Source organism: Myripristis murdjan, chromosome 3 (assembly GCF_902150065.1).
Source record: "Myripristis murdjan chromosome 3, fMyrMur1.1, whole genome shotgun sequence".
Classification (NCBI taxonomy): domain Eukaryota; kingdom Metazoa; phylum Chordata; class Actinopteri; order Holocentriformes; family Holocentridae; genus Myripristis; species Myripristis murdjan.
Window position 1 is genome coordinate 24,002,701 of NC_043982.1, and position 16,898 is coordinate 24,019,598.

A 16,898-nucleotide genomic window follows, 5' to 3' on the forward strand; every position below is an offset into this window, starting at 1 on the left:
TTTACAACTTTGAATGTGTCCCCAAGTGCAGCTGGCAAAAACTGCAAAAACTGCAAAAACGAAACTGGCTCACATGAGGACCGCCCCAGGAAAGGAAGACCAAGAGTCACCTCTGCTGCTGAGGATAAGTTCATCTAAGTCACCAGCCTCAGAAATCACAAGTTAACAGCACCTCAGATAAGAGCCCAGATAAATGCCACACAGAGTTCTAGTGGCAGACCCATCTCTAGAACAACTGTTAAGAGGAGACTGCGCCAATCAGGCCTTTATGGTCAAATAGCTGCTAAGAAACCACTGCTAAGGAAAAGCAACAAGCAAAAGAGATTTGTTTGGGCCAAGAAACACAAGGAATGGACATTAGACCAGCGGAAATCTGTGCTTTGGTCAGATGAGTCCAAATTTGAGATCTTTGGTTCCACCTGTCGTGTCTTTGTGCGACGCAGAAAAGGTGAATGGATGGTCTCTACATGCATGGTTCCCACCGTGAAGCATGGAGGAGGAGGTGTGATGGTGTGGGGGTGCTTTGCTGGTGACACTGTTGAGGATTTATTTAAAATTGAAGGCACACTGAACCAGCATGGGTACCACAGCATCCTGCAGCGACATGCCATCCCATCTGGTTTGTGTTTAGTTGGACCATCATTTATTTTTCAACAGGACAATAACCCCAAACACACTTCCAGGCTGTGTAAGGGCTATTTGAAGGAGATTGATGGAGTGCTGTGCCAGATGACCTGGCCTCCACAGTCACCTGACCTAAACCCAATCGAGATGGTTTGGGATGAGATGGACCTCAGAGTGAAGGCAAAAGGGCCAACGAGTGCTCAGCATCTCTGGGAACTCCTTCAAGTGTCATGGTTTTGTGTTGCTTGTGCTTTGTTTGGTTCTGTTTCATGTGTCTGTCATGGTTTTGTTTGTATCTGTTTCCTGTGTTTCATTTGCCTGGTTCTTTTTAATGATTTCACCTGTGTCTTGTTTGCTCCTCCCAGTGCCACACCTGTCCTGTGTCTGTTAATTATCCCTGGTTGTACTGATCCCTCCCAGTGTTTTCCCTCAGCCTATCCTCTGTGTTCTCCTGTCTTGTGCTGTGCTGTGCTGTGCTGTGCTGTGCTGTGTTGTGTTGTGTTGTGTTGTGTTGCATTCTGCTTCCCGCTTCCCGCCTGAGTTTCTTGTGTTCCCTGCATCACCTGTAAGTCTATTAAATATTTTGTTTGCCACTGAGCATTTTTCCTGCCTGCGGCTCCTGCTTTTGGGTCCTCCACCTTCCAGCCCCCTGTGACATCAAGACTGTTGGAAAACCATTTTAGGTGACTACCTCATGAAGCACATCGAGAGAATGCCAAGAGTGTGCAAAGCAGTAATCAAAGCAAAGGGTGGCTATTTTGAAGAATCTAAAATATAAAACATGTTTTGAGTTATTTCACACTTTTTTGTTTACTACATGATTCCATATGTGTTCATTCATAGTTTTGATGCCTTTAGTGAGAATCTACAATGTAAATAGTCATGAAAATAAAGAAAAAACATTAAATGAAAAGGTGTGTCCAAACTTTTGACTAGTAGTGTACATGTATTGTGTGTGTGTGTGTGTGTGTGTGTGTGTGTGTGTGTGTGTGTGTGTCTTGTGTGAGATCAGTTATTCTAAAGAGCCCAAAGGAAACTGATTATCCGGTGTCACAGCATACATGATCCAGGACAAAGCTATTTTCTTTCAGTGGTTTCCATAAGTGTTTAAGATTGGGTTACATTTTCGCTGAGCAAAGGATTACTACATGTCTTCAATTAACTGAAAAAGGCATAAATCTAAAATTTTGAAGCTATCTTCTGAACATATGAAAGCGATACTGAAAAGCCCCTCAAATTATCTTGCATAACACTGATTCTTGAGAATTTGGATAAATCATGTCCCACTAAGAAAAATGCTATTTCTGCTGGAAGTAACAACATTTTAATGAATAAAAAGAATCAAGGGCATAATCAGGGGGTCCTTTGCACATTTGTAAGGTTCTTTTATAGGTTTATTTTTAATTTGTATTAATTTAATGATTATATGTTGGCCCATGGCCTACAAAACCTGTTGTCCTCGGATAGGAGATAATCATTTCAACTTGATTAAAAAAACAAAAAGTAATAATTTCATTGAATAATATCTTTACCACATGAAAGAGTACATCATAATATGTATTAAAAACTACAAACGGTGGGTTTCAAACAATATTTACTATTATTTTGTGGTTGCTCAAAATGTGTCCCAGATATTCGTCACCACCGTCAGATATTTATTTAAAAAATAATAATAAAAAACTACAAGGTCAATTACATTCCTGAGGACCCCTTTTCAAACCTTCAGCTCTACTGCATGCTTCAAGACCACTCAGGCTCCTGGAAGTTTTCCATTTTCTCTTAAATCTCTTCATATTTTTGGACACTGCTACTGTCACAACCATAAATTTTCAACACTGTCACTTCTGTATAAAAAATATTAGATTAGATTATGGAATAAATGTATACTTTTTAAGAAGAGGTCTGATGCAGGTAGCAACAGGGGGGAAACAAGATGGCTAATGTGAACAACTCATGCTTATCATGTGAAAGAGCAGGTTTTTGCCACCACGTCACCACCGTCAGGTTTCTGTCTGACGGTGATGACTGAAGTCTGAAAAATGCTTATAACAGTGCTCAGGACTGTTAGTTTTTATACCAAATAGTTAAATAAAGTTGTTAAGCAAGAAGCCATTGACTGGAGTGGTATAAATTTTGGAAATGTATGTTTTAATGAGGCCACTGTCACCACCGTCAGATTAGTATCACCACCGTCAGAGGCAGTTATATTTGTTTTAAATGAATATGCTTACAATATGTTTCTTTGGTGCTGTTGAGTTATTAAAGTAATAGTCTCTTTAATACAAAAATATGTTTTTCAAATTAAAAAAAAAAAACATTACGGTGACGGTGTTGACAAAAACAAAGTAGCCTCATAACCGGAAAAACCTATTTTATGAAAAAAATGCAAAATGAGGAGGTTGCACCGGTACATTGCTGAACAGCCAAGACCTTGGCCTATAATGATATACCTTCAGATTTTGTAATTTAACACACTTTTTTTTTTTTCAAAATTAAAACCTGTTTTATACAAATTCCCAAGAATCAGTGATATATAATGAGCAATTTCCATGCAGTTTTATATTGTAATAAACTTAAGCCTTTCAGAATCTTAGACCATAAAATTGGCCACATTTTCCCATGCATGTTGACATTTAACACTTTCTGAAGGACTCAAATTGAATTACTAACCACTGAATGAACCAAGGCTGAATGTGAAAATAAACTCCCAGACCACTTGTCTTTCACAGAAGTTCAACATTGAAAAACTCCAAGTGCGTCAAAAATGTACTAAAGTACAGTACTAGATCACTGAAGCAATTTAGAGATGTTGAGAGCTACTTAGCCTGGGATTCATCTGTCACATATATGAGCAAATGTCACCACCTCTGTCCCCTGAACATTTTGTTCATTTCTGATCATACAGAGTGAATAAACAAGAGAAAGAAAGAACAATTAAGGGAAATTAAGTCCCCACTACACACACTGATTAACAACATTTTGTTTGCATGTATGCCTGAAATAATTCTCTGCCCTCAACTGAACGTTTTACTTTAAAAAATGACGACTTCCATAGCTGAGATGGGCTTTAGAGGGCTATAAGTCAGATTTTAAGCTATGCAGTCACAACACATGTTACCGTACCAGGCCAGGGCACTAGACTGTTCAGGGTGAGCGGTCTGACAATACCAGGATATTTTCAAATTTCCACAATAAATACTTTGGTATTCAGATGGCTCACTGCAGCTGACTGATATTGAGAGCCGAGAAGAGGCTCTGAATGACTGAGCCTGGAATCTGAAGCCCCAGGCTTTCAATATCTGGGTAAACACTGGGGTCTCGATGCAACTGAAGTAGAAGTAAAATCAGTCATGGCAATTAGAAGACATCGTCTTGTAATTGAGCAAACAGTACACAGTTAAAGCGATGATTTTCAAGATGTTTTTTTCTCCTTGATTCTGACAGTTATCGCTTTGGGCTATTGTGCTTAGTGTAGGCACTGGTCCAACATAATGCAGTGATAAAGACATAGTGTAGACTGTGGCCTCTCACAATTCTTCTGGCTTTTTATATTTATTCACACAAACCACTGTAATTGCTTCTGTAAGCACAAAATGCATCACTTCGTGCACAACAGTGGCCATTCCCTGGGAAGGAGTGAACCTCTCATAGGTGTTTATAACATTATTTGTTATAACTTTCAATGAATTTGCTTTGGGTTGAATAGAAAAAAATGGTATCATTAAGAGGCAAGATGGGGAGGAAAAAGTTGTAAGCAAAAGTCTAAAGAGTAAACAAAGGAAAAAAGGAGTGTAAGCCTGAAGACACATGATGACTCAGAGCTGAATGCTTTGCAGTCACAGTAAAGAAAACATTGAACCAGACAACCAGACACACTAGACCACGCAGCTGCAGGGAAAATCATCACCTACTTTTATTAATCAGCGCCATATTCTTCCCCCATTACCCTCATATATTTAAAAGAAAGGCAACTAAAATAATTCTTGTACTAAAATTACAATTACAATTACAAATAAAATATTTATAAAATATATAAATATGATTGTAGCACTTTCTTGGGCACTACAATAGACAAAAAATGTTTTATTTGTTTATTTTTTATCATTATTACTTATGTATGTATGCATGTATATAGACTGTCTCTATACAAACACCATAAGTAATTTTGTGGTATATTCGGAATTATTTGCAGATATAAATTTCATGTATTGTATTAAAACAGTTGCAGAGACGATTAAGTTTACCTATTCTTGCAAAATGAAAAACAAAGAAACAAAAACAAAAAACACTCCTCAACTTGGATGTGCTGTTGGCATACTCTTTTCTAATCAACTGTCACAAATATAACTGTTGGACTTCTATTCAATAAAATGTACAAGAGATTCCCTCTTATTAATGCCGGCCATGTAGTTTCCGTAAATCAAAATCCTCTCTTTTCTCTTCATGCTTTTTATTGTTGCTCTTTTGCTGAGACATCACATGCTATTGATTCCAGGAAATCAACCAGCAAGGATAAAAGTAGATGCTTTCCTCCTGAAGGTTTTCACTGTTCTCCAGTTTTCACAGAGCCCATAATACAACTTGTTGAATATTTTTCTCACCTCTGGAGGAGTTCTTACAGGATGGCTGCTTGTGTGATTCCCTGTTGACAAGTGATGGGAGACATCTGATCATATAATTATCCACCAATTTCCAAATTATCCTGCTGAGATTAAAAAAAAAAAAAAAAATCAATAGTGGATGACCATCTTAAATAATTTCTTCATTGTCATTCTCTGTTGAGTCCTTGTGAATTATCACTGCCACTTCTTTACTTTTGAACGACCTCATATGTGTTGTAGATTGAGGAAAACACTGTAGTGGTTTTTGCTCATTTATGAAAAGTATTTGATACACTTGATCATTCTCCACATTGTTTTTTTATTGTATTGCTAGCGCGTGGCTTCAGACCAACCTCTTGGATAGACTGCAACGTGTAGCTCCAAGAAATGTTCCTTCTTTAATCAGTAACGTAAGGTGTCCTACAAGGCTCAATTCTGGGTCCACTCTTGTTCACAATCTGTATTAATGATATTAACTGTGCAATAATGCAATGCTGTGCTGCACTGAAGACTGCACAATCTGTTATTGGCAACTTGCAATGTTCCTTTGATACAATAAAGGTTGCACTTAATTAGTTCCTGAAATTAAAATTCATGCTGTTGAGTAGAGCTACAGATATCAGATTTGATAGCCTTCATATGCCAACTGTGGATGGCTCAAAAAATTAAAAGGGTATTAAAGGAGTGAATGAAAATATCTTGATATCTGGTAAGAAATTTTCATTTAAATATTATGTATACAACTTTGCTGGTAAACTGAGAGCTGAGAGACATAAAATGTATTTATCTCCAAGGCCATCACTGGCCAATTGTCTCATGTCAGTGCATGGGTCTCTGGGCCCCATTAACTCGCCCCAGTGACCGATTGACTCTTCATGTATTGTTTGCTGTTAATGAACTCGGAAAGATGAATTTTATTGTTTGATATCGGTGTAAGGCCTGACTATTCCTGATGGGGGGTCCCTACCAGTTCTGATCTAGAGGGGCATGGAGGACTCAGCCAACACCAGGGCACAAGCCCTCACTGTATCCTGCAGTCAGTGCTTCAGAAACATCTGTCGTGGACACCACCTGCAGATCAGTTTCCATTCTTCTCCCTAGGTGTGCTCCTCTTGGCTCCCATATGAGCGGCCAGCTCAGTCTGTGTGGATTTCCTGTTCAGTCTCACTTTTTCTGGATGGCAGACTTTTTCAGCAACCTAGTGTTCTTTTTTTCAGCCAGGACAGGGCTGCCAAGGGTGGCCCAGTCCCAGTGAGTCCACACACGTGGAAAACATCCCCTTTACTGTTGAGTTTACTGATTGGAATGAATCAGTGTCAGTATCAATATCAGTAGCCTATCTGGCCTTCACTCACTACACACTGGCACTATACACAGGACTAATGGTTACTTATGACATATTTTGACTTGATAGCGATTTTGGTTTAATGATTATTTTTTTTCCAAACTAACTGTAATCTTCCCTATTGTGCAATTAAAAGTCTTAACATACCTTGTTTTCAGACTCTACACCTCATGATCAGAAAGAGAGCTGCCTTTCAAACAGGCATGAGTCTTGCAGGCCTGTGATGCTGCTTTATTTAAATATGAGTAGCCACAGCAGAGAGTAGCACAGCAGAGCTGCAGCCGAAACTGTGCTTATCTTCTTAATTAATCTTGCTCTTCAATAAACTTTTTCTTCATCTGATTGGCCACTCCTCTTCCCTGCTGAGAGAGAGATTCATGAATTCTCGTCTGAGGTCAGATGAAGGGTTCGCGTTGTGGTGTGACCACACCCCGAGGTTTTATACTACGCAGTCACAGCCGTGAGAGGAGGTGGAGAGAGAGACTTGAAGCATCTCTCCATCACCGTGCGCCCAGACACGCACAGCGGAGCAGGAGGAAGGCTCTTGGACGTTAGGGGGGGACGGAGGGGGTGCTGATAACCGTGCATCCCTAACAGATTTAGCCTACCTATGTAAACACACCGGGCCACCAGCGGAGTTTCTTTCTGTCTGTGATTTTAAACACTTTGGTTTCCCGGGCACATGTGAGCAAACGGACTAAATCCCACTGGACTTCATACAAACGTGAGTCCGCTGACTTTCTTCAGACTTTTAATTTTTTTTATTTTTTAGTGGGGGCGGAGGGGCTATTGAACGAAAATACCCAGTAAATTTAAAATACCCTTGCCAGTTTTTTACAAACCTTATGCAGAGCTGAACATTTGTCATCTTGGAGACAAATATCTGCTGTAGCCCCTAACTATTATTGTTTTTACGCCTTTTAAAATCTTTTTCATATAGTGTTGAGTCTTGTAAAATTTCTTTTTTTCCTCGAATAAAGGCTTGCCTGCGATGTAGTAGTTCTACTGTAGCAGGTGAATTAGATGGAAAACATGGACAGCAGATACTTGCTGTACAGTAGTCTATGTGAGCTGCAGAGGAGCGTGTTTTAAACCGGGAGCCTGAAATTATAAGTTTTTTTTTTTTTTTTTTTTGCATGGATTATTAATTGAGTTATCCATATGGTCTTTGACTATCTGTTAATATGAAATTTACTTAGACCTGTGTGTGTCGTTATTTAAAAAAAAAAAAAAAACTCCCGTTTTGATCGGTTAAAATAACTAATTAAATGATAAATAATTAATATCAATAATTAATAGAAAATGTAAAGTACACCGGCTGCTGTGTCTTTGAAGCGCACTATCTCAGCGCAGCAGCCGACACAACCTTCCCAGACTCTCAGGAGTAACAAAGTGAATGGAGCTGGAAAGATAACGCGACTGTTTGCTGCGCGTCTTACTGATGCTCGTCCAGTCGGCACACGTTCACTCATAGGCGCTTAATTGTAAGCACGCAAGCGCCCTGGGATCATGTCTTTTTTCCACATGGGGTGGCCAGATGTGACTAAAGAAAGACCAATTATCTCGTGTGTCCGCTTCGCTCGGTTCACACTCGTAGAAACAAGTGAAGCACCGTCTTGTCACATAACAGAACCTGACAGACCGCTAACTCAACACACAAATCAATAAGCATCAAGTGTGAGTCGGAGGCTGCGTGTTTTGCGTGCGTCTAACATCTATAGGTCTAATATAGCCTATTATACAGGGCTCCGCAGAATGTAGTTGGAATGACTCTATGCCATTTATAGTCTGGTGATTGTGTGTGTGTGTGTGTGTGTGTGTGTGTGTGTGTGTGTGTGTGTGTCTCAGTGAGCCTTTGCTCACTCCATATCATATGCTGTGTGCGTTATTTTCTAAGGTAAGTGTACAGTTGGAAAAGCTCATATTATGGAGGCTTGGAATATATTTTCCTTTATAATTAAAAAGAACAAATAGGCAGTGTTCCAATTGCAGACAATAACTGTTACAGTGTTATGTTATTATCACCAAAAACCAATGTGTTTGATTCTGTCAATTCAAACTTCGCTGAACAGACCAACCTCACTAAATTATCTGTTAGATGACTGAGTAGAAGAGGGTTGGACCTTTTTCTCAGCAGCCATTTTTACATGATATAGCCGGGTAAACACCTGTTGATTTTAATTAAGGTTCCTCCATTTTACAGCGGCAGAATCTGTCCAGTGAGCCTAACTTGTGGAACTTAGTGCAAAATCTATATAATCACCTCTTAAAAGTCACTTTTATGGCAAGGTCTTTTCATAATTTTATTGATTTGTTCTGCATCTGTCAGCCCTTTCTGTATAAGTTTTAGATGTTTCAAACGTTTTATCTTTGTTTTATTGTGCTTTATTGGCACAGTTATGTTTAGAAAAGGGCCATACAACTTTTATTATTATAATTTTTATTCTGCAGCTGTCTCAAAGTCATGTTTCAATGTTCAAATTAAGTGTATAAACGCTACATATTGGTACAGACGCCAGAGCAGGGCTGGCAAGGTGAGTGTGATTGAGGGGCCAAGAGTCTGCAGGTTTTCATTCCAATCAGCTGATGACTGGTGATTTCATTGATTATACCTCACCTTCAGAGGAGGAACCAATCAGTCTCTTGGCTGTCCATGGCACATCACTGGGCTGGTGGTTCAGTACAATACTGTGAGAAGTAATAATGTGACAATCGGCTCTACTGATTTTTTTTGCACCCCTATTGTCAAATTATGGCTTTATTACAACCAGCACAAAACTACCTTTGGTCATCTGTGAGTAATTACTAGAGACTTCAGTGAAACGATTTGTGCTTATTGCATATAACGTAAATGTGTTTCCCATGTTCCTCAGATTGTTAGAGGCAGTTGCGTCCCCTTTCTTTCTCACTGGATAGCAAAAATAAAGCTCACATACACAATATAGCATAAAAAATACTTCTTCATGATGACACATTGCATGTTTTATTCATGGAAAGCACTGATCTGTACAACCACTCACTGACAAATAACTCATCTTTTACCTTTTTTTACCACGGTCGCCAGCGCTGACCCTCATGCCGGATGAGCAGAATGCTGCTTCCTTCGCACGAGACAGAAAATGAATACCACTCTCCATGATCCTGCAGTGGCTATGTATCAGCCAAGTGCAGGATACCAGCTGAACGCCAGCTGCAACTGGTCCTCACCTCCGTGCAACTGGACATCAGGGGGCGATGCTCTGCAGCTGCCAACGTTCTCCACTGCAGCCAAAGTGAGGGTGATCATTACCTTCATTCTATGTGGCACCTCAGCCTTTTGCAACCTGGCTGTGTGGTGGGCAGCAAACAGCAATGGGAAGCGCAAATCCCACGTCAGGGTTCTGATAATCAACCTGACGGTGGCTGATCTGCTGATGACCTTCATTGTGATGCCTGTGGATGCCGTGTGGAACATCACGGTCCAGTGGCTCGCCGGGGACTTTGCCTGCAGGCTGCTGATGTTTCTTAAGCTGCAGGCGATGTATTCCTGCGCCTTCGTCACTGTTGTGATCAGTCTGGACAGGCAGTCAGCCATCCTCAACCCTCTGGCAATCAACAAGGCCAGGAAGAGGAACAGAGTCATGTTGACTCTGGCATGGGGGATGAGCGCCGTGCTGTCAGTCCCTCAGGTGAGGTTTGATATCCCAGTTGGCATCTTGGGCCTGGGGTCAAAACACTGCTAGTCTTGTCTTGTTTGATTATATTACACATTGGGTTTCACAAGCCCAGTTTATCCATATGGTAACTTGGGCAAGCGCCCAGGGGCACCAGACAATTTCATCCACTAGGGATGAATCGAGGGCAACTGGACTTGTTTGTAGATTCTTGAAGACGCTTCACTTCTCATTCAAGAAGCTTCTTCAGTTCTGACAGACTGGTGGGGAGTCCCAGGTAATAATCTGCATGGGGACGTTACAGTGAAATGTAGAATCTGCAAACAAGTCCAGTTGCCCTCACTTCATCTCAGCAGGTAACCATGACCTGGTGACCGAGAAGCTCCACAGTCACCCACTAGGGAGCACCAGAAAAACATCCTGTATAAAACTGTTGGCTCTATCTTGCAAAGCTAAAGATATTTCAACAAATTCTTTTGAAACTAAAAACAAAATTCTGGATGGTGTATAGGCTTGTTAGCTAAACCATATTTTTTCACCCTCTGCTCGCTGTATGCTCTCATCATTCAAAACGAAACAGACAAACGTGTACAGCTGAGTGATTGCAAATGTAAAATGTAAATGTAATTTTAAAAAACAAAAACTAGCTAGAAAAAGTGTAGTGTTACCTAGTGTGCCTGCAGTATCTACCTTTTTTTGGTTAAAAAAAAAAAAAGAAAGGACAGGAAAATGGGGGCACCAGAGTGCTGTGGTCCAGGAGCACCACCGAGTCTTAATCCAGTCTTGGAGTTGTATCTTTAAAGTCCTGCAGAATCCAAATATCTCCAAAAAGTCAACTGTTCAGATGAATGATCTCAACACTGCATATATTTACATGCATGAAGTAACCCACCTATTTTCCACACACTGCTTAAGTTCTCAGTCAGGTTAAGTTGCTTACATGAGCATTTGATACCATGCAGTTGAGTATGAATGGAATATTCCAAGTTACTCCCCTTTGAGGAAATTGTTCAGATTTAATCACAATAATAAGCGCTTTTAAGTGGCATCTTATTTGTGTGAGAGTTTTGACCCTGGCTGCACAGTACAAAAACTGGCCATTATTTATTTATTTTTTTTTATTGGTCCTGCTTTATTAAGCACTATGAGCTGTATTTGAATGTACACTGTCTTTCATGTGAAGGATAAAGGCTTAATACACAAAGAGAAAGCACCCTTGGATAAATCATTTGAATAAATCAAATAAATGATTTAAATAAATCTAAATTTCAATATGGGTCTTATGCAACCATGCCTATTTGCCTTTTTGGTTTTGAAGTGAAAATCAACTCAGAACACCCTTCATTTGGAATGGAATACAGTCATTGTAATTTTTTTTTTTTTTTTTTTTTCACACAGTGTCTGTCCACCAGAGATCCAAGGGCTTTACATGAACAGAGACATGATTATTTTGAGTACACAATTATCTGACCAAATATAGGTCTTGAGACAACACTTTGAGGAATTGGTTTCACAAAGAAATTGTTCTACTCAGCCCCAAACAAAAATGCAGTGGGTCCACCATGTGGGTTTCCCATCTGAGGTCAGTAGAGCAGCCACAAAAAAGCATCACTTGTTGAAATCACCGATAAGATGTTTTGTGAACCTCGGTTTCTAATTTTGTGTTTATAAAAACTGAAACTGATGAAGCTGTCCCTGATCCCAGAGAAAACATGGTGCCAGTATTCTCAGATACTCTGGCCAATTATTTTTCATTAAATAAAATAAGAACATGCTCTTCATCTGTGTTATTCTAATCAACTTCTAATTGAATTTCACTTTGTAATTATGCAGTGCCTAAACTAAACAATTTGATTATGGCTGATTAGAAGAACAAATGAAGTGCCAGTTATCTTTTGCTATCATATTTCTTACTCCCTTTCAGTTCCTGAGGTGGCCTCTATTGGTCTATTGGTCAACCAAAGAGGGAGAAAGTAAATGCTTAGTGATGTTACCGCAAACACACACACAAGGGATTAGTAATGGACTATATATATCACAGGCCTGAAGTTGCTATCTGAATATTGTTTCCTTCCTTAGATGTTCCTTTTTCGCAGCGTGACCATCACCTATCCCGAAGACTTCACTCAGTGCACCACACGTGGGAGTTTTGTTGCTCGCTGGCAGGAAACGGCCTATAACATGTTCACGTTCTGCTGCCTGTTCCTGCTGCCTTTGGCGATCATGATCACCTGCTATACAAGGATCTTCATTGAGATCTCAAAGCGAATGACAAAAGACAACAGTAAGTTCAAAAAGTGCTTGGGATGAGCACCACTATTTGGATGTGCCTTTTTTTTTCTTTTTTCTTTTTTTACAATGGACAATGCAAATAACATGCTTTAGCAAACTGATCTCTCCTGCCATCCCAATAGTATATATAAAATGTAAAGCTTGTGGGAAGCTGTCTTACACATGAATTTACCTTAAGTACATTATATTTTGGCCCACACAGCCAAAATGGCCAAAATAGACAAGAATGATGTTTTTCCATTTCGTTTGCCCTTTGTTCTTAATTTAAAAGTAAACAGATTATGCATTCATTATTAATATAGCAAAGAAACTCATTCCTGTCTATAAATGCAGCCAACTTTTACTACAGGTCTTTCCTGAGACCAGCTTGTTGACTAATCGCTCAAAACCCACTGACCAGTCAACACTGAAAAAAAATCTGCTTTCACATCCCTAACAGGGAAAAGCTCTGCGATTTTGTAAATACAATAGTTAAAGCAACATACAAACTACACATTTTGTTCAGTGACTCTTAGTTACAACAAAGCTGTGCAGCTCAATATTTCCAAAATTTCAAGTTGAACAGGTTAAATTCAACATAGTTTCACTCACTCCAACCACGCAGATACCCCTCTGCCCAAGCACCTATGTATTTACAGTACAGGCCAAAAGTTTGGACACACCTTCTCATTCAATGCGGTATCTTTATTTTCATGACTATTTACATTGTAGATTCTCACTGAAGGAATCAAAACTATGAATGAACACATAGCCACCCTTTGCTCTGATTACTGCTTTGCACACTCTTGGCATTCTCTCGATGAGCTTCAAGAGGTAGTCACCTGAAATGGTTTTCACTTCACAGGTGTGCCTTATCAGGGTTAATTAGTGGAATTTCTTGCTTTATCAATGGGGTTGAGACCATCAGTTGTGTTGTGCAGAAGTCAGGTTACTACACAGCCGACAGCCCTATTGGACAACTGTTAAAATTCAAATTATGGCAAGAACCAATCAGCTAACTAAAGAAAAACGAGTGGCCATCATTACTTTAAGAAATGAAGGTCAGTCAGTCCGGAAAATTGCAAAAACTTTAAATGTGTCCCCAAGTGGAGTCGCAAAAACCATCAAGTGCTACAACGAAACTGGCACACATGAGGACCGACCCAGGAAAGGAAGACCAAGAGTCACCTCTGCTTCTGAGGACAAGTTCATCCGAGTCACCAGCCTCAGAAATTGCAAGTTAACAGCAGCTCAGATCAGAGACCAGATAAATGCCATACAGAGTTCTAGCAGCAGACCCATCTCTAGAACAACTGTTAAGAGGAGACTGCGCCAATCAGGCCTTCATGGTCAAATAGCTGCTAGGAAACCACTGCTAAGGAGAAGCAACAAGCAGAAGAGATTTGTTTGGGCCAAGAAACACAAGGAATGGACATTAGACCAGTGGAAATCTGTGCTTTGGTCTGATGAGTCCAAATTTGAGATCTTTGGTTCCAACCGCTGTGTCTTTGTGAGACGCAGAAAAGGTGAACGGATGGATTCCACATGCCTGGTTCCCACTGTGAAGGTGTGGGGGTGTTTTGCTGGTGACACTGTTGGGGATTTATTCAAAATTGAAGGCACACAGAACCAGCATGGCTACCACAGCATCCTGCAGCGACATGCCATCCCATCCGGTTTGCATTTAGTTGGACGATCATTTATTTTTCAACAGGACAATGACCCCAAACACACCTCCAGGCTGTGTAAGGGCTATTTGACCAAGAAGGAGAGTGATGGAGTGCTGCGGCAGATGACCTGGCATCCACAGTCACTGGACCTGAACCCAGTCAAGATGGTTTGGGGTGAGCTGGACTGCAGAGTGAAGGCAAAGGGGCCAACAAGTGCTAAACACCTCTGGGAACTCCTTCAAGACTGTTGGAAAACCATTTCAGGTGACTACCTCTTGAAGCTCATCGAGAGAATGCCAAGAGTGCAAAGCAGTAATCAGAGCAAAGGGTGGCTATTTTGAAGAAGCTAGAATATAAAACATGTTTTGAGTTATTTCACTTTTTTTTGTTAAGTACATAACTCCACATGTGTTCATTCATAGTTTTGATTCCTTCAGTGAGAATCTACAATATAAATAGTCATGAAAATAAAGAAAACACATTGAATGAGGTGTGTCCAAACTTTTGGCCTGTACTGTACATCTTATTGTCTTTTATATGTCTGCTTAAAATTTATGTAAAGGACTTTGACTGACCTTGCGTTTGAAAGGTACAATACACATAAACTTTCCTTGCCTCGCCGAAGTGCTTGTGTAACTTGTTTGAAAAGAAAAAGTGAAAGGACAGCGTCAGAGGTTGATTTTTATAATTTGCGCATAAACATGATAAAACATAGAAGGTGATGTTAGCACAAAACAAGAGGTCTAGGAGCTGCAAGAAGACAAATCCAAAACCAATAGCCACCTGGTACGCAGACAGAATCCATACTTTACCTTTAGCTGTAGAAACTGATGGTTGATTAACAGGCCCCATTCATAGACACTTTCCTCCTCATGTTCATAAAATATTTACCAAAATATTATTAGTTCAGTTTGTATGCCTCATAATTGATGAATGAATTTGTTCATGCAAACTTTTGATAAATGGGGGGTGATGTTCTTTTTAGGAATGAAATACTTTGATTTGAGGACCCTGGTGCTATGGCATGCATTTATTAAATAATAAATCTGCTTTTTTGTTTGCATTCAAACCATCCTTTAACAATGTCTCATTCTTGTCCTCCGTTGCTCTTCCAGTATCCACCAATGAAGTGCATTTGCGATGTTCCAAGAACAACATCCCTAAAGCCCGAATGCGAACTCTGAAAATGAGCATTGTGATTGTCCTGTCTTTCATTATCTGCTGGACTCCGTACTATCTGCTCGGCCTGTGGTACTGGTTCTTTCCTGATGACCTGGAAGGAAAGGTTTCCCACTCCTTGACCCACATTCTCTTCATCTTTGGGCTTTTCAATGCCTGCCTGGACCCCATCATATACGGTCTGTTCACCATTCGCTTCCGAAAGGGGCTCAAGAGGTATTACCACAATGCCACCGTGACATCAAACCTAGACAACAGCACAATTACAACTGGGTCTTTTGTGTGTGCTGCCAATTCTCTGCCCTTGAAAAGACAGCTGACCACTGCCGGCCAGGACAGGCCTGGATTATGCAGCGATTCCTGCCGAGCAAAGTCAAAGTCCACCAGAAGCAGCTATGTAACAGTAAGCAGTGATGCAGAAAGTTATCCTGGCCAGTGAGCCCAGAGAACATGATATGACGAGAAAACAGGGTGGAATATTTAGCACACTGCTGTCAACTGTATGGTTCATTCAGTGTTTGATGTAGGTTCCTTGAATATCATATATGTCATGTGATCAATTTCAAACAAGCTGCATGTGTACAAGACTTTTGTATGTGAAAAAATACAATTATTAATTGTTGGAATCTACAGAATCTGGTACATATATTTCCCAGAAGGGGGGGGAAGTCTAGACAGACTACACAGATTGTATATCCTTGAAATGGTATGAGCTTCACACAGCTGCCATTTAAAAGAATGCTTAGATGTTCAGTAAATTGTTATTCTATATCTACTGGATCTTGTACATTGTGTACTGCTGAAAATGTTGCCAGCTGTCAGGAGAGCAGAATTATTAGAAACCCTCTTGGCAGATAAGGAAATTGAGAGTCATAGCTGTGCTTGTAAACATGCAAACTGGGATTGCATTTCTGGACAGATCTCTTTGGTAAACACATTTCTCTCGCTGTACGGATGTGTAGCAGTAAGCTCCCTGAGGGAACTGCTGTCGTGTAGTTGAGGATGAGTCACAATGTCCAACAGTTCGCCATTTCTGTCTCAACTAATTGTACGGAGAGATACTGACAAGATAATGAATATAACCTACCTTCAAAATAGCCTTCATTAACCACATACAAAAATAGAGCATGACTAAGACAAGTAGGTTCAGGTGCATTTCACCGTATTCAGTCCTAGTATGTCCTGGTGAGAAAACACTGACACTTTGGCAGTAAAATGTTATTAATGTAATTGTAAATGTAATGTAAATGTAATTATTTCTACATCAGGAGGAATACATTAAATCTCAGGAGCCCAAAAAAACCTTCAGAGTACGAGACATTTAGCAAACATGTCAGCTACCTCTTGAACAACACTTACTTAAGGACATTTTTTTTTTTTACTTTAGGACCTTTAAGATGTCTTAATGACTTAGCCAGAGGACATAAAACATGAAATCCAGCGGCTTGTGAAACAACTTGGTCAGACTACCCTCCAGGGTTTCTATTGGGATCGTCTGTAGGTCACATGCTGCTAAAGTGATGTCAAATGGAGAGGAGCAATGCCAGGAATAAAT

General features: G+C 40.0%; 1 protein-coding gene across 1 annotated transcript; it reads left to right on the forward strand.

Moving 5' to 3' along the window:
- Positions 1–7,175: 7,175 nt before the first annotated feature.
- LOC115377874 (putative gonadotropin-releasing hormone II receptor) lies at positions 7,176–15,782 on the forward strand. Its single transcript, XM_030077945.1, has 4 exons — positions 7,176–7,294; positions 9,635–10,238; positions 12,303–12,507; positions 15,280–15,782. The coding sequence occupies exons 2-4, from the start codon at positions 9,690–9,692 to the stop codon at positions 15,780–15,782; spliced, it is 1,257 nt and encodes a 418-aa protein (XP_029933805.1). The 5' UTR covers positions 7,176–7,294; positions 9,635–9,689.
- The last annotated feature ends 1,116 nt before the right edge of the window (positions 15,783–16,898 follow it).